Below are 25,944 nucleotides of genomic sequence, written 5' to 3'. Positions count from 1 at the left end.
GAAGTCCCTAGAGCATGCCTTCTGAACCTGGTATTATTTCCTTCAGTGTCATTTGAATGCAGGCATCCATTCCTTCTCTACCTGTGTTGTTATTTTAATCTAGTAACAAATAAGACCATACCTAAGAGAGGTTTTGTGGAAATTACAGGTAAATAACAAGTTTTTCTCATTAAAATAGGTGAATACATATGTAGTGTCTTAATATATGTTAAGCATATTTCTTGGAGAGTGAATATTTTTCAACTAAGACATTCTGTAGTTTCACTTTTCAGTAAAAGTGAACACATTTTTGAAGGCATGTCTACGAAGGTATTTCCATGTACAAGGTACCAACCTAACTACCTACCCACTGATTTAAATTTTTAAGTATAATTCGGTTCATGTCAAGCCATGACATTTAAGTACATTTAAGTACATAATCAATTAAATTGCCCTAGAAATCACATGTAAATAGAAATCTCCAAAATAAGTTTTTTAAATTAGCTGTTCAATGTTGTAGAAGTTACAAAATAGGGAGTTATGAAATTTGAGTGTCAAAGACATTTTGTAATATTTCTGTATGTGATCAGCAGGGGGTAAGAGGATGAAAGACGGATTAGGGATAGTTCAAAAAATAAAAATTAACTTGAAGCAGTCTGCATCAGTTTGTTATTCTCACCGAACCATGTTTCCGGGCAGAAACCTGTTTTTATTCCTTCTCTTAGAATCTAAAATCGTTTTTGTTCAACTCTGTGCTTACTCTGTGGTGTCCCCAGTTCGGAGTGTTTTCTCATCAAATCCTCAAAACAGCCCCATAAAATAGACAATGTTATTTTGAAGAATTAGGTACAGAGAAATAAATATTTGTTTAATGAATTTTCCAAAGATGATATAGACTATATAACTCTAGCTCTTATTAATTTAACCACTGCTCTAGGCCAGTTAGCAAATTGACATGTTGAATGTATCTTCTTGTTACAACATGAACCTCTGCAAATCGTTGCCATACACTACTGTTATGTGACCTCCTAAACGAGTGGAAAGTTTCTTGTTACTGTATCTCTTTCATGAAGTTTTATCTTTCATCTTCCGTTCGTAGTGATTTAGAGCTCCTCATTCAACATCGCTGGCCATGACTTGAAACCTCTTGCCTGTAAATTGCAGTAATAATAGTAATTTCACATCATAACATAGCTGACGGAGTGGTAATTCATTTGCTTATAATTCGTTCTGAGGCAGTTCTTCAGGAAACATTTGAATAAAGGATCAGTGAAAGATAGCCATGCTCAGACAAGGCATTTCTTTCTTGAAATGCTACTCCAGCTTAAATTTTATTTTTATTTCTGTCTCCCACCAGCCCCTAGTAATTATTTGCTACAGACCAGAACTTGGATTTCTCGATGTCTAAAGGTCTGGAGGAAGTACATGGCGGTTTCTGCTGAAGGACACGGCCGGGGCGACAGCACATCTGTTCACAACATGGTTTACTGAGTATTTTAATCCATCGAGACCTCCTGCTCAGAAAACCAGACTCCTTTAAAAATACTGGACAGTGTACCTGGTCACTTCAGAGCATTGATGGAGATATGCAGTGAGATTAATAGTGTTTTCATGCTTGCTGATACAACATTTATTTCTGTATCCCATGAATCAAGGAGTAGTTTTGACTTTGAAGTCTTATTATTTAAAAAACACATAAGGGTATAGTTGCCATAGGTAGTTAATCCTTTGATGGATCTGGGCAAAGTAAATTAAAAACCTCTGGAAAGTATTCATGTTTCTGGATGTTATTAAGAGGTCAGAATAGCAACATTAACAGGAATTTGGAAGATGTTGGTCCCAGCCCCCATGGATGACTTTGAGGAATTGAGGATTTCAGGGGAGGAAGTAACTGCAGACGGGGAGGAAATAGCAGAACTAGAATTAGAAGTGGAGCCTGAACAGGTGACTGGATTGCTGTGGTCTCGCTGATGAAACTTGAGCTGGTATGGAGTTACAGATGAACAGTGAAAGTCTTTTCTTAAGATGGAATCCACTCCAGGTGAAGATGCAGTGGGAATTGTTGAAATGACAGCAGAGGTTTTAGAATTACTGCATACATTTAGTTGATAAAGCAGTGGTGAGCTTTGAAAGGATGGACTTCAGTTTTGAGAGTTCTGCTGGGGGCAATACGTTAGCCGACAGCATCACGAGCTTCCGAGATACCATTCACGAAAGGAGTAGTTAGTAGATGTGGCAGACTTCAAGGATGTCTCATTTTGAGAAACTGCTGCAGCCACCCCAGCCTTGGGCTACCACTGTGACTGTCAGCAGCCATCAACACAAAGGCGAGGTCCCTCCGCCAGCAAAGAGAGTACGGCTCACTAAAGGCTCAGATGATGGCTAGCAATTTTTAGCCCTAAGGCATTTTTTAATTAAGGTGCCTTGAAATGTCCTAGTTCAAACAATGAGGCAGGAAAAGCAAAAGGACAAATAAATGTTCCTTCTTCTACCTTCTGTTCTGTTTAGATCCTCAGAGGATTGGATTATGCCCATCCCAGGCAGTCTACTGGTCCACTGATTCCAGTGACATATAAGCCACCTCCAAAAAACTCAGAATTTAGGGTAATGGCATTTGATTATAGTATAGTAAAACAAGGGTCATAGTAAAAACAAGGAGATTTACTGTTTTTTGGCTGTATTCATACTAACTGCATATTAGAACTTACACAGACACGTACACATGCAGAGTTCTTGGTGACAATAGAAATTTAGAAAGTCTAGACAGGGATAGAGAAAATAAGAGAAATAACCACCAAAATTCCAATACACAGTTTTGGTTATTGGAAGCTTCTTGCTGCCCCAGACACACACACACATACACACTCACACTGCACCTGCAAACCCACATGTGTGCATACACACATGTACAGCTGAGAAACAGTGCAAAAGAATGTTAATAAAGAAATATTTAATGAATAATGATATATTGGGTTAGACAAAAAGTTCATTTTTTTTCTGTATGATGGCTCTAGTAGCACTTAGTTGTTTTTAACTTCACTTGAAACAATTTTGTTAGATTGTATTGTGACAGCTGTCATACCAGGGTGTGTTTAAAAAAACAATCAAAATTGGTGAATTTTTGTGCAGCCATTTTAGTATTAAAGATGGAAGAAAATGTGCAACATTTTTGTCATATCATGTTTTATCATTTCAAGAAAGGCAAAACACAACAGAAATGCAAAAAGAAGATTTGTGCGGTGTATAGAGAAAGGTGTTATGACCTATCCAATGTGTCAAAGTGGTTTGTGAAGTTTCTTGGTACTGTTGACATTTTGGCCAAATAATTATCTGCTGTGGGCTGCCTCATGCACTGGAAGATGTTTAGCAGCACCCCTGGCCTCTACCAACTAGAAGCCAATAGCGGGAGATAGCCAACATACTCTAAGTATCCAAATCAATGAAGTTATTGATGAAAATGAAAAATGTGTCTTTTATGGAAAAACTAAACGGACTTTTGGCCAACCCAGTACCTTCATGATGTTTTGAATAGGCAATATAGTCTTGTGGTTCAAAATTCGAAAGACAGAGTATTCCAGAGTGAAAAATATCCTTCTATTGCTCTTGTCAGCCCCCTCCCTGCCCCCTCCCCTGCCACCAAGGTGATGCTTTTCTTTCCTTGTTAATTATTTCAGAGGCATTTATGCACATACAAGTAACTTTCATTCACGTGTCTGCATGTGGTAGTGTGCTGTGTGTGTATATTATTATATACCTTGCTCTTCTCTTTTTCTTAGTTTTAATTTTTATCAAAAGAATATGTTCATGTGAAAAAGTCAGTTAGCTCTGAAAGTTTTTTGTTTTTGCCAAAGGGCCATTCCCATCCTCCTCTCCCCATGGTCCCTTTCATCTCTTAGCTGATTGGTTTTATATTTACTTCCTTGTCTCTGAAATAAGTACTTTAATGCCAGTTTTAGGTGTTACTCTACTGTACATGATCTGAGTCTCTTAACCACATGCTCATGATACGTTTCTGTCATAATTGGCATTAGACCAGCATTTATTGTTTGTATTACTGGGAATGTAAATGCTATTCACAGGTGAGCCACGTACTAACACATGACTACTTTTCCTTTCCTGTGCTACTTTTTCTTTTTTGTGGAACTAACACTTGATTTGTTTCCTCATTTTTGTTTTTAATTACAGACTGTTTACTACTTAGGAAAATCTGTACTGGAGATTTTCAGAGACCCACCAGGTGCGCTGTCCATTTCATCCTCTTAAAGGCTCCCGGAGACCTGAGAACCTCCAGTTCAGATGGGCTGCATCTGTCTGTTCTTCCTGTACAGCTGTCTCCCTGGGATTTTTCTTACCAGTCCCCCTGGGGATTCCCATTCCCACTGTCATTTCGGTACCATATTGTGCTGCATTAAAATCTTCTTGACTGTTCTTACTGCTTACGTAAATTTTAGAGTCAGCCTTATTAAAAAACATGTGGATTTCAAATCTTCCATTTAAATTAGCTTGGATTGTGTAAAATTGACTTTTTTCTAGTTAAAGAATTGTCAAATGTTGGCAATTTCAAATAGCTGTACTCAATAGTATACTCCTTGCTAAGTTTATGTTTAGTATTTTATTGTTTCTGTTTTTAGTGGGGACTTTTATTCTGTTAGATCTTAGAACTGGTGGTAGATGGTTTGAGTAGAGTTTATTGAATAATTTCTTAACTTTATGCCTAAGTATATACTTTCTATACCCAAGGTTTTCTTTAGTAGGTGATTCTTTTTAGTTTTCCTCCTATGTAAACTCATTATCAACAATAATTCATAGTTTTACTATCTCCTTTTCCCATGTTAAATATCTCCTTATTTTATTGACTTGTAGGATATGTAAGTTTATCAGCTGTTTGTCAGTGCCTGTGGAGATAATCATGTTTTTCCTTGATATTTTTGCATGCCAAAATAAATAGATTTTATTATATTGAATGACTTTTGAATATCTACTTGACCATGATACTGATATATTATTTTTTTGCTGTGTTCCTGGAGACTTTCTCTTTATTGTTTTCTTTAGAAGTTCTGTGTCTGATTTCATAAGTAGTATTAATGTATGGTGTTCATTTTTGTGTGCTGTTTCTGTTAATTTTTTTGATCTTACTATTATGTTCCCCATATAAGTATAACTTGGAAGCTTCTATGCTTTGAAATAGTTTAGGTACCTTTAGAGTTATTCGTCCTTAACTCTTTGGTGGAGCGTAAATACTGGCGTCTGGTGCTGAGATTAGTTGCTCCTTGACAGCTTTCTCTGTTTCCTGTGATAATCATCAGATACTCCTTTTGTGAAGTCTTTCCTGTTTTACCTTCATGAAATTCATAATTCCTTGCTTGGAATGCAGTTAACAGTCTATTGTTTCTATTAGGACATTAAATTAAAAAAAACACCCTTGTCTTTTATGTACATTTGTCTTCATCACTTCATTGTTAAATTAAGTTCTTAAGGGCGCTAGTTAACAACCACCAGTGTGTTTATTGACTCAAACTCTAGTCCGTGGCAGGGCGTTCGTCGGTTTGACGCCTTCTCCTCCTTTCTTTTTTCGGTGGTGGTGATGGACATTTTACAGGCTTCCCAGTTGGCGCGTGTGCTGTAAAGAAAGTTCTTCAGCTTCATCGTATGGCTCTCAAGGTGACAGCTGCGCGCTAGAAAATGAAGACGTCCGGTTCCAGAAGAAGGTACTTCAAATAACGCCGATGTCTTCTGTGTGTCCCGCTCTCCAAGACTTCCTCAAAACATTCAGGAGAAAAGTACTTTCAGAAATCCCATGACCTGGTGGAGATTGTAGTTGTTCTTCCTTGGTATGATCTGAGGAGTTACCTGGGTAATTCTGAAGTTAAGCTCCCTCTGAGATAGTTATGTGTTTATTCTTACTGCTTATGTTAGGGATGTCGGCACTTCTTCCTGCTGCAGGAGGGAGAGAGATAGTACCCATTCAGGGAGCTGAAAACTAGCGCTTTGCTTTTTAGTGCACTAAGTAGATAAAGGGTTTCTAAAGAAACTCCAGTCTTATAAATTAAAACCTGTTAGAAATGAGGATTATAGGTAGAGTCTGCAATCAGTGGCTGTATAATTGGGTAAGATGAATAGACAGAGTCCAGGCAACTTGCTGGTCTCTAAATAATTTATTATTTTATCATTTTAAATGAATAGAGGTGAGTATTGACTAGATTTGGCTCCCCCCCTCCCTGAAATTAATGTACTTGTTTTAAAATACTGAAGGAATTTATATTACTATAAAATATTGATGTTTATGTCCTGTTCCCCTCCCAGAGGAACCACAGTTTGCTGTTTCTTGTGAAAATGTTCATGACACTCTCTTAGCTGTAAACATACCATTATGTAGCAAAAAAATTAGTATTTTCTTCAAATTAATATTTTTATTTTCATTAAAATGTTATTAATATTGTGTAGACTTCCCCTTCTCCCCTTACAATATCTCATGGACACCTTTTCATATTGCTATAGTCTTCAAAGGGATGCATTTTTATTTTAGATACAGATGTATCATAATTATTAAACATTTCTTCATTGACAGACTTGCCTTGTGTCTCAGCAGTGTGTGCATACGTGTTTGTGTGTACATGTGTGCGTTTGTATGTGTTATGGGCAAATACATAATTCTATGGTTGGTTTTATTTTTTGGCATGATATTTAGAGTGGATTATTTAATTTTTTGACTTATGTAGACTGTATTCCTGGGATGGAACATTTAAAGGTTTGAAGACTGCTACTAAATATTTCTCAAGAAAAGTATAATTTTATGCTTTCACCCATTATCTGTAAGATGTAGATGTACTCTCTTTGAGGAGAAATTTGAAAACTAAATGTTATAAGAGCGAATTTAATTAAGTAAAGCATTAAGAGAGAAAACATTTTTTCAGCATTTAGTTACCTACTATGGGCTATACAAAAGAAAGATGAGTGTGAACTTTGCTTTTGTGAAGCTTGTGTTCTAGAGGATACATTTAAAGACAAACAGGTATCTGAAATGCTACCTTGAAAACGAGTGTCGAAAAGAGAGATGACAAAGAACTACAAGCACGTTCATTTATCAGGTATTTGCTGTGTGCCTAACACCTAGTGGTGGTGGGATTAAAGTGCTCACTGAGAAGTTGTGTGCAAATCGCATGCAGCTTGTGACCTCATTCAGTGTGCCTGTTAGGAAGACAGACAGTGAACGTGTAAACAAACGTAATTGGAGTCCGAGGCACACAAGATGGTGTGTTGGCTGTAAGTGTACAGTGTGCAGAGAGATGGTCTTCAGCACTGCTTCAGGACTGTTCCGTGAAAAAATGCTTACCAGTTAGCCTTTTTGTTTGTCACAATACAGGATGAAAGAGAGGGACCTGCCGGTGCCGAATTACCTGGAAAAGTGAGTTCAAACTTACCTGTTCCTCCAGATGAACCCAAAGTAAAAGATGACAACGACCTTGTGGATGTACAAGTAAGCCGTGTTGCTTTGATTTTTAATGCTGTGCCTTTTCTAACTAATTGATAAGGTAGGAGACCTCTCTGTTCAGTCACCGGATTGGGCATTGATACTTCTTCTCTTTGAAGTGCTGTGTAACTGGTGTTAGTACCACTCACCTGCTAAGAGTACTGCTTTTGAGAAGTGCAGTTACTGATTTACTAAGAAATGAGACCATTTTCTCTGTACTAGAAGTCTGGGTGTAAATCCTCATTTCTCCTTAGGTTTTATTTTGGCTCTCTACGATGTATCTTGTTGCTTCTGATTTTCAGGTGTTGAAAATTTTTTTCTAACTCACAAAAAAAGAATTTGTATGTAGAACACAGTATTTTGATAACAAAATCTTACCACTTTTGTGGAATACAAATTTAATAATAGGTTAAAATATTTTTCCTTTTTCTCTTATATTATGTCCTGGATATTATTATATTCCACTTTGGGGATATTTGAGCTGGATATTTGGGGAAGAGGAAGGACTAAGGAAAAACTATCTCACATATTAACCAAAACAAATTTCAGCTCACAATGAGGGAGAACTCTTTTTTTAAAATTCCGCTAGAGCTATTCTACGAATTAAATTAGGTTATCTAAGGAGATAGAGTGAGTTTTGTTTTGGGGGTGCTAGAAGACACTTGTCAAAGATTTGTGCCTGAGAGTAAGAAACAAGTGGTCCATGCGGCCCTTCTAATGACGCGACTATCTGGGGCAGTCCTACTGTTGTTCATTTTCCAGGATTTTCATCATGGTACACTCTTGGGCCAACACTTTCAAATGCTTACTGCATCTGAGAGACCTGTGCTGTTCAGTGCAGTGGCCACTGGCTACCTGTGGCTGCTGAGCCCTGGAAACACAGCTAGTCCAAACTGAGATTTGCTATAGTTATAAAATACACATCAGATTTGGAAGACTTTGTAAAAGAAAATAAAAGGGCATAAAATACCTCAATTTTTCTACATTGCATACATGTTAAAATGATAATGCAATTTAGTTAACAAAGTAAGTTGTTTTTCTCAAGGCCTCCACCATAAAATGTAAACTATTTGCATCCCTTTGTGAATTTCAGTGTAAGTAATTCCCCAAATGATCACATTTTGTACTCTCCTGACTCTAGGCCCTGTGTTTTCTTTTTGCTCGCATACTGGCCCTCCTCCTCTTCAGAGTCCTAGCCCGTCTAGCCCCCCTAGCTCTCTGTGCCCTGAGCAGAGCATGAGCACCTCCCACGTGATACTCACTCAATGTCTGCTGTGTGCTAGGTGCTGTGCCAGACACTGGACCGTGCAGATCAAGAGAAGCTAGTCCTTACTCACGGTGTTCATAGTAGAGCTGAGGGAGAAGAGCTGTAAATAAGAGGTCTTCTGGACGCTGTGATAGAAGTGTACAGGGAACAGTGGAGGAGGAAGGGGAATGGCTACTTCTCTTTAGGGTTGGCTGTGGGGGAGGAGGTCTGTGATGATGGTTTTCAAACAAGAGTGGATATTAGGTAGATTTCAGGTTGTGTTTGTGGGGGGACAAATGGCCCGGAGCACCCTGGGATGAGGGAGGGATGAGGGAGCGGCAAGATTCCTCAATTGCTCTGTGTTGTGTTGTTGTTTATTGGTGCTCATTATATTCTGGACTGCTCAGGGGCGAGGACTGTGTGTGGTATTATTTTGTGTATTTGCATAGGATTTCTGCGTTGCTACTGGAATTAATTACAGCAAGAGGGAAATATTTATAGGTCTGAAACAGGAAGTAGGAAAGACAGAAGACAAGGTCCTTTGTCCTAGTTTATGAAATGCCATTAAAAATGTGTAGAGCCCACATTTTAATATGAAATATATTCCATTGACTGGTAATATTGGAAGAAAGGATTTTCACACTTTTAGTGGACATTCTTTATATTGTCAGTTTTGAGGCATACTTTTTGTACAGTCCTGTTCATCTAAAGAGGTAGTTTATTAATGTCAACATTTAATGTAACTTTCTTTGAAACAGAATACGGAGTCAGAAAAGTTAAGTGTGCCTGCAGTTGAGACGCTCTCCTCAGTTGACCTGCATGAGGACTCTCCCAGTGTGGCTGTGGGCAGCGAAAACACTGAAAATACTTCCAGTTCATCTACCTCCGAGATCATTCCAGTCTCCAAACTTGAGTAAGTCATTACAAAGAAAAAAAAAGGAATCTCATTAAATAATGGTAGAAATATTTCTTTATAGAATCAGGCAGCTCAACAGTCAAATTTTAAGTTTAGGTTATATGGCAGACCTAAGTTATAATGCCTGTGTTTGTGTTTTTATTATTTTTTAATGTAATGGTCTTACAATGAGTACTTACTTTGCTGCCTAAACTCAGGTAGGATTAGATCACTGTGGTGAAGTCTTTATATTGTATAGGTGAAGTGAGGTTCTAGTTGTTTTAAGAAATGTAATACTTATTTGAATAATCTTTTTGATAATTATAAAAGGTTCAACTGTCAGATTATTTATTTGCATTAAGTATCACTGCAGCATTCCATACCGCTAGTTATGCCTCTGTGTGAATAGCTGCCTTTTTCAAATTGGATAATAAGTATTTAGAACACGGAGGCGTAAGTTTTTCTTACTCTAGAAAACCTACTATGTTCTCCTCCTAGCTCCTTTCAGCACCTCTACAAAGAACAAAAGAAAATTGTCTTCCTACTACAGTACATTAAGCATTTCTTTTATCGAATGAGTTAATGCATATACCGTGCATAGGACAAAATCTGGCACATAGGAAGGATGTATGTCAGTTAACATCATTTTTATTATCTCTGCTATTTTTTTAAACACCTGTCCTCAAGAACGGAAGGGCTGGGTTGAAGGAGCTGCACACTGACGTTGCAGTTACCGCTTAGGAGTTTGTCCCGGGGAGCGACAGGGAACAGGACACGTGCGTGTGTTCAAGATTTTTAAACGGTAAATGCTTGTTCCAGAAAGGGCTTCAGGCTAGGTGCCACACATCTGAACGTTGGTATTGTCCACGACTCTCAGTGAAGTGGAAGTGATGTGGGGAGACATGCTGGGGGATGTACGTTTTAAATGAAATTCTAAAGGCACCGCAAGAACTTTAGTGCAATGTTTTGGTAATAGATGATTTTTTTGATACTGTAGGCAGCAAATCTAACACTGGTAGAATACTATACTAAGAGAAATATGAAAGAAAAGATGCATTTAGAATAAATAATTAAAATTTTTTATTTTTGTAAGACCAAATATTAACGTATAATAGTTTGTTTTAAAATTGTGTAATCAGCTATTTAGAGTTTAAGGGCATTAACAGATCAGGAGTCAGCAGGTGCTTGGTTAGAGCATCATCCCGATACGCCAAGGTTGCGGATTCGATCCCCGGTCAGGGCGCGAGCAAGGATCAAGCGGTGAATGCCTGAATGGGTAGAGTGACAGTTGAAATGTTTCTCTTTCTCCCCCCATTTTCCCTCCCTCCCTCTCTCAAAAATCAGTTTTAAAAAAAGAGTCAACAGTTGACTTTACATGATTGAAAAGAAGTGAATTCTTGAAAACAGTCTGCAGAAATGTAAAGCATTCTTCTCTGGCTTAGATTGTTTTAGAAATCACTGATGATCATTTTTCAGCTTATTCTACATGTGTCAATTAAATTAACCAGCTTGGGTTTTTCTCCCCTATTTATAGTGAAGTAGAAAAATCTGGTACTATTCCTACAGCCAAGCCCAGTGAAACTGAGCCACCCGAAACTGACTGTGATGTCAGCGAGGCCCTCGATGCCAGTGCTCCTGCCCGCCAGCCTGCCTTTGTCGGTCCGCACGGAAGGTGCGTGTGGGCAGCGGTTGTTCCTGTGGGGTCTGTGGTGACCGCAGTGTCAGGTGTGAGTGGGCTTGGGTGGATGCTTAATCTCACTTTCTGATGGAGAGAGAGCTGATCTCCTTTGTGCTCCTTTCTTACTTTACTTTGTACGTGATAATTATAACAGTTTCGATGGTATAAATTTGTTATTCAGCTAAAATTGGTTTAAATATGTCTTTTGGTTTCCAGTAGCCTCGTTGGCCAGCATATAGAAAATGTGTCATCTTCACATGGCAAAGGAAAAATAACAAAATCAGACTTTGCACCAAAAGTTTCAGCAAGTGATCAGGGAGGTGGTGATCCAAAATCTGCATTGAATGCTTCAGAGAATTTAAAAAGTGAGGTGGGTGTCATGCCTTTCACCGTCTCCTATTGTAGTATACAGTGCATTTTTGTGATTAGCTGATCATGTAATTTGCCAACATCATTTGCCATAGGATCAGGAGTTTAAGTAGTGAGCCGTGCTCCCCGAGAGCAAGTGGTTCCTTCATAGTACTGCTGCCAGCATACTGTTCACGTGTGAAGTTGTTGCCCGTGTGACGCGTCTTCGGTTGTATTTAATTAAATGGTTTTCTGCTGCTCTTACCTCTTCGTTATCAGATGCACAAAGTCCTTCTTTAAGCAGGTTCTAGAGAGCTATATAGAAGTAGCTATGATTGGTAAATGTAATTATTTTCTGAATGTAGGTTTAACTTAATAACACAAGGTTAAATTTAGACTTTTCAACCAGAATTATTTTAGAGGGACATTTTACCTTTCGTTAGTTGTGTGCAAAATACTGGACCAGCTTATGTTGAAGAGCATGATTCTTGACATAGAAGACAGGGCGTGTCCCCGCGTGGCGGTTTTACTTTCCTTTCTCCTGAGTTCTGCATTGACCTCTGACAGAGGCCAGTACAGAATTTCCGGAAGTGTTGACAGGAATGTCTAGGCTTCCTTCATGTAAGAAATCACGAGGTAGAAGAGATGAAGGCCCTTCCGTGAACTTACCAGAAACAAAATATGTGGAATCAAAGAGGAGCTCAGAGTCCTGGTGCCACATTCATGGGTGTCTTTTTATTCTGGGTCTTCTGCTCCCCACCTTTTCTTTCACGTGCTTTCAGTGCATCTGCACTCACAGCTCACTGTGCTTCATTCTGGAGACCCCTGCTGTTTCTGTGCCGCCTCTCAAAAGCACAGGCTCGGCATTTCACAGGGCAGCATGCCGAAGGAACGAATTGTCCTAGTGAACCCAAATCAAGACATATTACAGTTGAGTTGTCACATACCAAAGCCAGAAATAAAACTAGAACACATTACAGAAAAGTCTTTTTTGGAACGATTTAAATTGCAGAGAATACCTTTGTATTCTGTAAGTTGAAATCTTTGTTTCTTTCAGAGTTCTGATTATACAAAACCAGAAGAAATTGACCCTACATCTGTAACAAGTCCCAAAGACCCAGAAGACATACCAACATTTGATGAATGGAAGAAGAAAGTTATGGAAGTAGAAAAAGAAAAAAGTAAGATAGCACTGGGATTCCTTTTTTTTCTTTTTATAAAGGAATTGGTTTAATATGCTTTTCTCTTTTCAGTTAGTAAAAACAAAACTTTGAAAACTTTTTTAAAGGTAAAATTTACCAAGATGCTATTAAATTTACCTGTGTACAATTATATTCAGTTTTTAATCCTAATCAAAATCCTTTCTTGTGAATTACTCATTGAGGGAAAAAATTAAGGTAAAGATAATAGAGCAGTGATTTTCATCTCAATTTTTAAGAGGAAAATTGAGGCCTGGAAAGTTCTAAGTGATAAAGCTTTAAACTGTAAACACAACTGGGCTAAAGTTATTAATGCTTTGTTTTGCTTTTGTAGAACAATTCTCAGGATTAAGAATTCTTAATATTGGGATAAGAGATAGAAGGATAGCATTTGTCCTTAATAAAATTAAATATGTATTTTATATTTTTAAATGCTTTGATTCTCATGGATGAGCTTCATTTTGTAAGTTATGTTACTTAGACATAAATCAAGTAATGTGGATTTTTGTAGCTAATTTGTTTGAGAGTATTTAAAGCTGTTGAGATGAAGCGTTTTGAATTTCTTAGTGGGTTTTAAAATATTCTCTGAAGTATTAAAACTTCGGAGATGATGGTGTTGCTGGGATGTCTTCGATCATAATCCTCATATGTATGTTTATAATAAGGTTTGTCTGCAGGTCAGTCAATGCATGCATCTTCTAATGGAGGTCTCCATGCCACAAAAAAGGTCCAGAAAAATCGAAACAATTATGCCTCAGTAGAATGTGGTGCCAAAATTTTGGCAGCTAATCCGGAAGCCAAGGTACTTAAGTATAAAATTCTTCTGCACCTGTAGGAAGCTAGTGACTTTAATCAGTATAGGCCATGATTTTCCGGGAACTATATATTAACACGAGTTATGTTCCTAATACATTAAGAAATGTAGGATTATGCTTTTAAAGACCTTTCCTTGTATGAATTCTTAGTTATATTGGCTGATACATTGCACTTTTATTTCTTTTGAAGACTTTTTAAGAGTAGTTTTTGGTGCATAGCAAATTGAGAGGAAGGAATGGAAATTTCCCATATACCTCCTGTCCTCCCGCATTATCAGTATATCCCCCACCAGAGTGATTCATTCATCATAGTTGATGAATTTACATTGACACATTATCATCACACAAAGGCCACAGCTTACGTTTAAGGGTGCAATCATACATTCAGTGGATCTGAACAAATGTATAATGACATGTGTCCATCATTATAGTATCATACAAACTCTGCCTGTTCATCCCTGCTGCCCCCCACCCCCTGGCCACCACTGATCTCTTACTACCTAAATAGTTTTTTCCTCAGAATATTAAGCAGTTGGAATTACACAACATGTAGGCTTTTCAGATTGGCTTCTTTACTCAAAAAACATGCATTTAAGTTTTGTCCATGTCTTCTCATGCCTTGATAGCTCATTTCTTCATAGTGCTGAATAATGTTGTGTTGTCTGGATGTGTATCGCAGTTCATCCATTTATCTATTTCAGGGCGTGCACCCTGTTTTTAACTTTCTAAACCTGTGTCAAATTTTAAAAAGGAAACAGCCAATAAAAATCATTCTTAAAAGTAGTTAACAGACATTTAATTTGAAATGTTTTGTTGCAAGGTTCACAGTATTATAGCCATAACTGGTAAATTTTAGCCAAATGAATGTTTTTTCCCCAAATGAGTATTTCAGAGTCTTAGGTGTGTTTTAAGATCTAAAAATATAGAAATCCTAGAAAGCTTTAGAGTTGAAATATATATTTTTAATTAAGTACTTTATTTCTTCCCCCCCTTTTAAAATTAGAGCACATCTGCTATCCTTATAGAAAATATGGACCTTTATATGTTGAACCCGTGCAGCACTAAGATTTGGTAAGTAGAATACAATGTGAAAAGCACACTTTGTATGTGTATATTCACCTCTGTGTTAGGTCAGACTGCTTTGTGCGTGTAGTCACTTAGTGAGCATTTGTGACTGATCGGTGCTGGTACTGTACGTACCTCAGGTCCTGGGAGGCAAAGCTGAAGGTGAAATGCTGTCATTGTTTCAGAAAGAAACAATGACAGATCTAGTCAGACAGTGATGACACAGTGTAAAAAATACTGCCGAAAAATCAGTACAGGAGCAGAGATGATATGTAATTGCAAGAGAGGGTGAAGGAGAGCTTCTTGGAAGAGGAAGTCCTTCAAGACTTCACACGCTGAGTCTCAAAGGACTCACAGGCTTTAGCGGGTGAGGGGGGAGAGTTGTTCAGGAGCTCGCTGTAGGAGTAGGGGACAGTGCTGAAAGCAGCGGCCACAAGTACAATAGAAGCAACCCGAAGAAGTCATTTCAGTCATGACAAGCCTAAAGGTGATAGAACGATGAAAGACGAGACAGGAGAGTTAGTTTAGCAATAACCAGGCCAGCTAATGTATATACCCAGCTTAATGTTTTTTCCAGACTTTTTAAAAAGATTTTATTTATTTTTAGAGAGAAGGGGAGGAGAAAGAGGGAAACATCAGTGTGTGGTTGCCTTTCGCATGCCCCCTACTGGGGACCTGGCCTGTAACACAGGCATGTGCCCTGATTGGGAATTGAACTGGTGACCCTTGGGTTCACAGGCCAGCTCTCAGTCCACTGAGCCACACCAGCTAGGGCTCAAATTTTTATCTTAAAGAGCACGAAGGGGGTGGCGTTTAGTAAATAAGTGACACTATCTCGCTGGCATTCTAAGAAGGCTTGTCCTCAAAGGATGGCATATGGCAGGATGCAGTCGGGAGCAGGGAAGCCAGTTAGGAACCTGTTGTCAAAGCTCAGGTGAGAAATGAGGCTTTAACTCAGGCACTGACAGTTTGGATATAGCAGAGAGGGGGAGATATGTTTGAAAGATATTTATAGCAGATAAAACTGACAGTTCTTGGTTAGTAATTAAATGCAAAGAAAGAGGCGTCTAGGCAATCCCCCAGGAGTTTGGCTTCACTGCCTGGCTGTATGATTCTGCCATTAAGTAAGAATATAGGCAAAGAAAGAGATTTATGGCAGGAAATAATGTGATGTACTAAGATTTATTAGATTACTTGATTTATTGCTCCAAAGCAGCTGTTTAAAATAGAATTGAGGTAAATCACCACCATTGTATTGATTTACCTATATATAAGATTATTATTTTAAGGAGAAACTTTAAACTTTGAAGATAATGCTTATCCTTACTATTGGCCTTTGCCCCTTTTGGTAAAATGCACATTTAGGTTCAGTTTGAAAATTAACACTAAATTATTTAAGGGTGTTATGGGATCATTTCAAAAACATTTTCACTGTGCCATTTGGTCCATAAGTTGAATTTGAAGCAATGATTGTCTGAGGTCATAAAATATAATTTGGGGCTCTTTTTCTTTTTAGAAACCTCTATCAGTAACAACTCAAGTTTTTTTCCTCCAGAATTTTATATTTCAAACAAACACATGTTGGGATGAAGTTGTGTGAAGCAGTCATTTACTTTATTCTGGTTTGCAGAAAAAACTGTCGTAACTACCCATTTTGTATTTAAATGTGTTTTGCCAGGCAGCATGTACTTGTGTATATGTGTTTATTGTGTGTTCTGCTTGTTGCTCACATGTGTGTCCTCTCATGGGTAGTGAAACCCTCAGCACACCTGTTACCTGCCTCCCCTGACGGAGGCGGGCTGGCCCCTCAGAGGTGTGTTCGGACCGCACAGTTCCACTGTGGCTTTGATAAGCCTCCTCCCCGGTGGAGTAGGTTTGCACCTCATCTTCCTCGGGGGTGTCGCCACCGCTCCCGTCCCTGCGTTTTGTCCTGTAAATGTCAGAATCGTCTTGTCAGGTTCCATAAAAACTATGCTGGCACTTTTATTGGAATTGTATCAAATCTTGAGATGAATTTCAGGATTATTTACGTTTTAGGGTATTGAGTTTCCCGGTCTTCCGCTAGTTTGTCCGTTTCTCCATTTATTTGTCCACTCGATGTTCATTGAGCACCTACCTGTTCTGTGATGCGCTGGAGCTAAAATAACATGTGTCCCCAAATAGACTATCTGTTTCTTACTGAGGTAATTTTGGTAAATTTAATTTTTTTAGGAACCATTTTCAGAGTTTTTCTAGTGAAGTTGTTTATGTTGTTCCCTTATTATTTTTTAAAGGATTTTATTTATTTATTTTCAGAGAGAGGGAAAGAGTGGGAGAGAAACATCAGTGTGTGGTTGCCTCTCACGTAGAGCCCGCTGGGGACCTGGCCTGCAACCCAGGCATGTGCCCTGATCAGGAATCGAACCAGCGACCCTTTGGTTTGCAGCCCGTGCTCAGTCCACTGAGCTGCACCGACCAGGGCTGTTCCCTTGTTATTTAAAGATCCTTTCTGTTTTACAGATTTTTAAAATTCATAATATTTTTGTTTATACCTCTCCTTTAATCTCCACAGAAGTTTGTCTGTTGTGACTTTATTGAGTCCCGCTATCGTGTCTTTGTGTACTGTTTCTTGTGTTTCTGTTTGAATCTGTTTTATACATTCTCTAGGTGTTATCTATTACACTTATTTTTTCTAATAAACACTTGTTTTCTAATACGTGTATTTAAAGTTATAAATTTCATTCTTAATTGTGTCATCTAAGTTTTGATACATGCTGTTTTATCAAACTATGTTTAGATTTGTTTACTGATTTTTTAAAAAATGACTACCTATAATTAATAGAAGTATATTGAAATTGGATTTGCAACTTTTACATGTAATGTTGTTAATTTGCATGTAATATCCTGTGCTAAGTAAGAAACATGAAAGATGAGGCAGAAAAATATAATGAAAGAACATTTTAAAATAAACTTTAATGAGGAATAATTACATGCATAGTAATATTTTACATATTCTGAGGCTGTTTATTAGGTGTGTGTGCAAGTTTTAGAATTGTTGAATCTCCTGAGATTTGACTCTTTACACCTGGTTACACATTTGTCTGAAAGCTTATTTTATCTGGTTTTAATATAGCTCATGTCTTAGAAAGGGAAAACATTGTGTGCAAAAAAAAGGAGGTTGGGGAAGATTAGCTTTGTATTTTCTTAATATTCTTTTAGATTTATTTTCTCCACTGTAAATAAAACCCAAAGCTTCAGTCTGGTTCCCTTTAGTTTCCTCTCCTCAGGGTGTACTGGTGATGTGGAAAGGTTTAGGTGTTGGGGCCAGACTGATTTGTGTTCTCACTTGAACTTCACTACTTGTTTGCTAAATGACTAATTAGGGCTTTTGTTTCTGCTACTTAGCAGATACCGAATAACTGGTTTATTTTAATAAGGTAGACATTTAATGTTCTCTGACATAAAGCTCAAGCTGGTTGGTGGTGCAGGTGTATAACACAGAGCAAGTAGTTAATGGCCCCGTTGGGTTGCTCTGCCTCCCCCAAGGTGTTGTCCTTGCCTGCATTGCTGGGTGGTTGGTTCTGACCACAGCCTCATTCCATCCCGTAAGGTTAAGGTGGGAGAAAGCAAATGGGGAGGCACCAGCTTTTTTGTAAAGGCTTGACCTGGAAGTTGCACTTGACACTTGCTCACATCCCATTGCCCGAACTAAGTAACATGGCCCAAACTGGGAAGTCGTCTTTGATGGGTGGCCATATGCTCAACTGCATATTGGTTGGGGGGGTTCTTTGTATTCAAGAAATACAGAGGATAAGGATGTGAAGTAACCAATTAGTATTTATTAAATGATTCCGTCAAGTGGAGAGAATATCCTCTGCAGTATAAGGAAGGATTAAATCGTCTGACATGGTGTCAGAGTGAGCATCAGCAAACGTCAGTTTGCCTTCTTCATGAGCTTCTCTCTCCGCCACCTGATGGTTTTTACCATCTCCTGGGACTTGGTTCTGCTGTTTTCCAAGATTAAACACAGTATGTTCATTTTAGTGCTTTTGATTTATTTAACACTTAATTGTCGACATAGTGTCTCATTTGATGTAATAGTTTACTGTGTGTGGATTAGAGTGCTAGATGTCACGGGTATTTCTTTTCTCCAAATGCCACGCTGTCTGCAGTTTTAGTTTACACACACGGCACCATATTTTTAATTTTTTTTAAGCAACAATAATTTGTGGCATCTTTCCATGCCCATAAATAGAAGTCTCTGGCATGATTTTTAAAAACAGCTTTATCGAGGTGTCATTGACATACAGTGAACTACACATAAAAATAAACTGCAGTGTGTCAGAATGTACAATTTGTTAACTTTGACATTTTATACATGAAACCATCATATAGTAAAGATCAGAAACATACCCATTTCCCCAAAATGTTTTCTCATGCTCCTTTGTAATTTTTTCCTCCTACCCCTCCACTGCAGTAATTACAAATCTGTTTTCTATCACTATAAGTTACATTTTCTAGATTTCTACATAATGGAATATATAGTTTCTCCTGCCATTTTTAACAGCTGTCTGGTATTTTATTATCTAGGTGAGCAGTGAAATCAATTCTTTGTTAATCCCCTACACTAATCATGTAGGTTGATTACCACCTGCCCCCCCCCCAACTGTGCTTTGGTGTATTAAAATGTGTGTACAAGGGTGAACACTTGGAGCCATGTATCCTTAGGATGAATTTCTAAAAGTGTATTCCTAAATCAAAGGCTGTGCTACCTTTGAGACAGTCTATTTGCCATACTGCCCTCTGGGCTAGTCAGTTTACACTATTGCTAGCTGTTCTTAGTGAAGTCATTTCTTCTCCAAGTATGACCTTTGTAACTAAAAAAAATCTTTTAAAAGCCATTATGGTATAAAATCAAGATCTTGTTTTATTTATAGTTTGCACCCCATCTTCATGATATGCTGGGGAAATACAGGTGTTCCCTTATGGGTAGCTAAGGCTGCAAGTCATCCCCTCCTCCCTCTTTCAGTGAGTCACTCAATGGACATTGGTTTATGCAGACTGTTAATGTAATGTTGGCTATGAACTGTTTTAATCGGTTTATCTAAACTGCCTCATTTTTTTTTGAAGGTTTGTTATTGAACTTTGTGAACCAATTCAAGTAAAGCAGCTTGATATTGCAAATTATGAATTATTTTCTTCTACTCCTAAAGACTTCCTGGTTTCTATCAGTGACAGGTAAATTCTAAAGCTGGTTTCTATAGAACTTGTGGTGGATCTCTAGAAAAAAATTTTTCAATGGGTCACTTTTTAAAACTTTAATTATTTTATTTTTTGTATTAGTGTATCAATTTGTAAGAACAGTAATAGTCCTGCTTAGTGTAGGTACTTGTTAAGTAGTTCACTTTCATTAACTCATAGTGCTTATAACAGCCATATAATATTAATTTCCTCCTAAGGTGAGGAACCAGATAAGGAGAAGTTAAGTAGCTTGCCCAGGTCATGTGACGTGGGAGTTGAAGAACCAAGATTCAGACCTAGATCTTTGAGGCTTTAAAGTCCTTACTTTTAATTTTTGTGTTCCATTTACTGCTAAACATTTCTTTATAAATGTTATTTGAAAACTGAGTACTTCATTTTATATTGTGAGGCATATTTTTGTTAAAGTACATTTTGAAACTTTTTTTTGGTGTCTGTGATTATAAGAGAAATACTAAACATACTTTGCAGGGAATTGGGTAAAGAACCACAGTCCTATCAACTAAAGATAACTATTACAGCATTTTAGTATATGCTGTCATCTTTTCTATGTATTCATTTATGAATCCTACAAAATAAAGTCAGTTTTTACTGCTTACATTCTGAGAATATCCTTTTGTCTTTTGAACACACTATTTTAAATGAACACTTAATGTTGCCTCCCCAGTGGAGTTTATTCATTTCCTAAATACTTTCTGAGTGCCAGCGATGTCCCATGTAGGACGGAGCTTCTTATTTAACCATTCTTCTGTCGTTGATCACGAAGGGTTTTCCGGGGTGTTTCTCCTTCCCCCTCCCCCGCCAAGTACTCAGCATTGCGTCTCTACGTACAGTTTTTGAAATAAGTCCTCAGGACCTTGTGAGAGTTTCAGCTATTTTTCTCCTCCTAGCCTTGTTCAGATCACTTCCTTTTCTCTAAGCCCTCATTTTTGTAATAATGCCAGATGGCCACATCAGCTCCGACAGTGTATGTGTTGTTTGTGTTTGTGATAAGAACACAGGCTAGAGTAAACAAAAAGTAATTTTAGGATTTTATATTAGATTTCCTTTTCACAGGGGTACAGCTACGTCAGATCTGTGAAATCCAAATATGATTTTAAAGGGTTTCCTCTGTTTCCCCGCAACCAGTACTTTTATTCATGGTGCACATCACCGCACACTTGTCAGTGGTGACATAAGAGTAGTACCTCCTTCCCAAATAGTCTGTCGGCTACTTTGTTCTTTAAAACCTCCAGTTACTTGGAAGCCCTCTTAAGAAGCAGTCCTGGTCCCATTTTTATCTTCTTGTCTTCCCCTTCTGTTTGATAATGGTGTGACTTTTCAATACATTCTTTCTCCATAAAAAGGAACCCGTTAGAGGTTTAGCTGGAAAAGAATATGTATGTATTGTATTCTCACTATTTAACTCATGTTTAAACTAAGTTAAGTCAGTATGTTTACCTGGACAGGAAAAATACATACATGATGAGTTTTGAGGATATGATGGGACCTCTCACCACGTTTCATGATCGTTTTAAAAGAGTGTTGATGTTTTATATTTTGTAGGTATCCCACGAACAAGTGGGTCAAGCTGGGGACTTTCCATGGGAGAGACGAGCGGGCTGTGCAGAGTTTCCCCTTGGACGAGCAGGCCTACGCCAAATACGTGAAGGTGAGGCTGCACTCACCCTCGCCTGCGCTCTAGGGCCTCGCCGCGCCCGTTCAGAAGTCGGGCGTCAAGAGGGTGCTTACTGAAGTTTACCGCTTCATACAACTAGTTTTGCTTGAATATGTCAGTTAATGAGACATAAAGTACTACATTTCCTTTGGAGTAACTGGAAACTAAGGCCGGTTTTTCTGAGTATATTTGTGGCTCTGATGAAATTCCAGATTGTAACTCTAATTTTTTGAGTATTTATATAAAATCTCATTTTCACAGTATCATATTTCTCTTTATTTCAAAATGTATATCAGTGTTAGTCACTGGAGTCTTTATGGCAACTCTGATTTCTTATTGGAATCTAATTTTTAGGTCATTTCAACTTTACTCTCCCATTTTTGTTACTATTACAGATTTTGCCTTTTATGTGCAAGTAAAATATTCTGTGTGTCCAAATACCCATTTCAAATAAAGTCAACTTTTAAACATTAGTGTTCAGTATACTTGTTACTTTCTCTCCACCAATAAATAGAATTATCACTCTTGAATTGGATTTGGACAAAATACTGGGAATTTCCTACTCTTCTCCTGCCCTTTTTTTCTTTAAAACAATAGCCGTACCTTAAAGTACCACTTGTGTTCACAATACGAGCTTTTGGGATGACAGCAGCTTTAATTTCTTTTTCTTCTTCTTCCTTAAATGTGAAAACTTACAGCCACCTAATTGTCTTCTGGGGTTTTACTGTCTGTGTCTTGTTAAGCATGTATTAAATTGGCTTCTACAAGTGGATAAACTCGTAGTATTCCTAGTCCCAGTGTAAAAATACTAAATTCTATTTTTAAAATAGTTGATACTCTCAGTGACTCAGTAGTGTTCAGAAAAATGAAGATGCATTTTCAGTTCCTTTTAAAATGAATACTGAAATAATTGTTTAGTGGCCTTTTTATAGAGCACAGTTTATACACTGTGTTGAAGAAAAAATGTTAAAAATTGTTTGGCAGGCGGTACCGTTGTATTTAATTTTATAATTGATGTAACTCACATATTATGAAATAATTCTGAGAATCCTCCTTTACGCCATCTACTTTGTTGATAATGAAACAATATTTTATTGTAGCATAAAAGCATGCTGGAAAACTCCCTACCTCATTGCTTTTGTGGTGGAAGACTATAGAGGATTTCGACGAAGAGTTTTCTAAAAAGTTCTTTTCTGTAGAATTAAGTCTAAAAGCAAAAAAACATTAATGTTCTCTAAGTTTACCTGGGTTTTTCTTATTCCAAAATAACTAAACCCAAATCTACAAACTACTCGTTAGTAGCTTATGTTTTAAAAGTGGGTTGATAATATATGTCTTCTAGTGCTCTGTTATACTTGAAATAACACAGCATACCAAAAATTAATGCTTTCCCTAAAGCAACCTGTATACAGTATTGTACAAGAATAAATATCATTTCATATTATGCTAGTTAATCTTTTTTCAATATGTATGTGTGTAAATGTATATATCAACATATGTGTTAATATATAAATACCTATATAGGTATATCGGATACATATCAATACTATTTAAAGTAATATAAGGCACAGGTTGTTTCTGAAGACTCTTACTTTTAGAAAGCTTTAACAGATAAATAAAACAGCAGCAATGAATTTTAGGTTAACTTAAGAGCCTTAGAATTAATCTATTTCATTACAGTTAGGTTATACTTTCTGGATGATAGGAAATTTAAATTATTGCTTTGGTTTCTTCAGAGAATTAAGGGTACTACAATTTTATCCATCAAAGTACACTGCTTTCTTTAATTGTGCGGTATAACGTACACGTATTAAATGTTGCTTGTGGCATGTTATCCAGACATTGGAACTGATTTCTTTTTCTTTTCCTTTCTCCTGCTTCAGATGTTCATCAAGTACATAAAGGTTAGCAACCTTCTCCTTTGCAATATTGGATGACAGGGCATGGCATATTACTGCATGGAAAAATAAAATAAAATAATACTTTACAAGTACTGATTTGGGGGGAAGCGAGGACTTTATTTTAGAAATGTTATGAACGAAAACCTGAGTATATTGTTGGATAATCTTGCAGCATGGTGCTGGTTCCCCATTTCCTGTGCTTTTATTCTTTAGGTGGAGCTGTTATCCCATTTCGGATCAGAGCACTTTTGTCCATTAAGCCTTATAAGGTAATAAAAACATTTACGGGGTGGTTTATATGAAAAAAGCGATACACAAAAATCCCGGTATATTTAAAGTGAAGAAGTAATTTTCTGTTATGTGAAGTTAATACTTTAGAAATATAAGCTGTTAAATAAGCCTTTTTTTGCTCTTGAATACATTTTAGTAAAATGTCCAGTAAACTAAACATAACCATCATTTTATGTGTTTGGTTTAGTTTGCTTGCAGTTTTGCTATCAAGATAACATAGGAAACATTTCAGACTGATATCAAAACCTGGTCATTGTATTTTTAAATGCCTTAAGAGATTGATTTTACATTTCGATGGCAACAGTGCCTGACTGCAGTATAAGGAGCAGTCATTATTTTGGAGTCCAAAAGCCAATGGCCTGCAGAAGATGACCAGAGTTCACGGATCTTGTCACGTACTGTGCAGAGATGACTCTGAATGACTCCGTTTTGCTTTGAAAGTCTTCAGTGAGGTTGTTGTTCGTAGGGTGTTTGGCACTAGCATGGTGGAAGAGTACGAGGAGATTGCCGATTCCCAGTATCAGTCGGAGCGGCAAGAACTCTTTGATGAGGACTATGGTGAGTGATTTTAAAACAGGTGACTACTACGTATCTATTTTTTTCTCTTTTAAATTACATAGTAATGGGTAAGTATAGGTCAGTTAAAAAAATTAATATGGTTGTCTTTATACTTTAGCTTTTTTTAACCTTAATAACTAGTTTTTTCTTAAACCTATTTTCTAAACTGATTTTCAACTTTATAAATTTAAAGTTGTTTTCCAACTTTATCAATCAGTATTTGTAATTGGAACTCCCTTGGATAACATCTGTCCTATAAATTATGATTATATCCCTATGGCAGGTTCCCAAACCTATTAAACTCATAAGGTAACTGAAATGGTAGAATTGAGCATTAATTCTTTGCTGTGCTCGGCCCCCAAAAGCAAACCCACTGAAGCCTGAGCCTCTGACAAATGCCTGTGAGCCGAAATGGGTAGGAGGTCTTATGAGACCCTTCGTTCAACTTTGTCAAGTCCTAGTGTTAATCTCTTAAATCATAATCTGAACAGTCTCAATTTTCCCATAAATGAAATGAAGACATTTACGAGGGGTTTGTAAAGTACATTGAAAACTTGAATAAAAAAAAGTTATAGGTATGTGAATACAATTTTGTTAAGCAGTAGAATTACTTTTATTGGTTTACATCTGTTGGATAAATGACTTCTCAGTCTCATTTTTTTCAACATATTTTAGATATATAATGAATATTTATTATAAAATTTGTCTTAAATGTCAGCTGACTTGGACATAATCTGAGCTTTTAATCATATTACTGAAGGAGTTCTCAGTGTAAGTACCTTCATTGTCTCTTTAAACAGATTATCCCCTGGATTATAATACTGGGGAGGATAAAGCCTCAAAAAATCTCCTTGGTTCTGCTACAAGTGAGTACTTTGGGGGTTTCCTAGATACTGTGAAAGTGTTTCTCAGCTTTCTCCTCTGACACGTGTGGATATGTTGTGGCAGTGTAGTTTAGCAGGCTCCGCTCGCCCAGTGTTCAGCTTCACCTTGACATAGACACTGGCTTTTGACAAGTATTTCTATGGAAATAAAATATTGTAGAAAGTATGGATGAAAAGAAAGAGGAGAGGAAAAAAATGCAAGCATGTTAGTTCTACTCTAATTAAGTGCTCATCATAGTATTATGCAAATTCCTTGGGGTGAGGAAAGGGCCTGCGTGTACCTGGGGACAGAAGTGGGGCAGAGGTCCTCGACCCCAGGTCTGGGAGCGTCTGGGTGGGGAGGCTTGGAGCAGCAGTTGCAGAGGTCATACCTGGCAGGGAAATCCTCGCCAGAGAGGGTTCTTTAGTCTGTGGGTATGATTAGTTTCCTACTTGATTACAGAATACAAAGGCTATTCTTCTTATCCATCATAGTAATGATTCCCAAGCAATATCAATACTAGTAATATTAATATACTCCTTGTAAACTAAAGAAACACTAGCTAAGATACTAGTGGTTTTATTTCTAGTCACTCCGACCGAACATCTGAGCCTAGTGGCAGGCTAGCTGAGGAGGCTCCTGGGAAGAGTGTCACCGGCTGGCACTGTACTGTTAGAATGTAGGTAGGTGTACTTCAGTGTTTGTTATTTTTGGTTATTCCTGAAGAGTGTAAAACTTA

The 25,944-nt window shown here is 37.5% G+C and overlaps 1 protein-coding gene across 7 annotated transcripts in view; it reads left to right on the top strand.

Annotated features, from left to right (window-relative positions):
* SUCO (SUN domain containing ossification factor) overlaps positions 1-25,944 on the top strand; it is a 62,253-nt gene that overhangs the window by 11,972 nt on the left and 24,337 nt on the right. For 2 of the 7 annotated variants that reach the window (XM_045189526.2, XM_071219734.1), the window contains exons 2-15: positions 5,579-5,687; positions 7,343-7,456; positions 9,455-9,609; positions 11,126-11,263; positions 11,486-11,639; positions 12,675-12,798; positions 13,482-13,618; positions 14,635-14,702; positions 19,806-19,913; positions 21,480-21,585; positions 23,475-23,495; positions 23,706-23,761; positions 24,250-24,341; positions 25,142-25,207. In XM_045189526.2, coding sequence (XP_045045461.2) covers positions 5,579-5,687; positions 7,343-7,456; positions 9,455-9,609; positions 11,126-11,263; positions 11,486-11,639; positions 12,675-12,798; positions 13,482-13,618; positions 14,635-14,702; positions 19,806-19,913; positions 21,480-21,585; positions 23,475-23,495; positions 23,706-23,761; positions 24,250-24,341; positions 25,142-25,207 — 1,448 coding nt within the window. Of the gene's footprint in view, positions 1-5,578; positions 5,688-7,342; positions 7,457-9,454; positions 9,610-11,125; positions 11,264-11,485; positions 11,640-12,674; positions 12,799-13,481; positions 13,619-14,634; positions 14,703-19,805; positions 19,914-21,479; positions 21,586-23,474; positions 23,496-23,705; positions 23,762-24,249; positions 24,342-25,141; positions 25,208-25,944 lie in introns of those variants that run through there. The other 5 variants (XM_045189533.2, XM_071219736.1, XM_045189534.2 and 2 more) reach the window with 5 other exon arrangements.

This window comes from Desmodus rotundus, chromosome 12 (assembly GCF_022682495.2).
Source record: "Desmodus rotundus isolate HL8 chromosome 12, HLdesRot8A.1, whole genome shotgun sequence".
In the NCBI taxonomy this organism is placed as follows: Eukaryota; Metazoa; Chordata; class Mammalia; order Chiroptera; family Phyllostomidae; genus Desmodus; species Desmodus rotundus.
The sequence above is the reverse complement of the archived record's forward strand: the minus strand, read 5'-3'. Positions and strand labels throughout refer to the sequence as shown.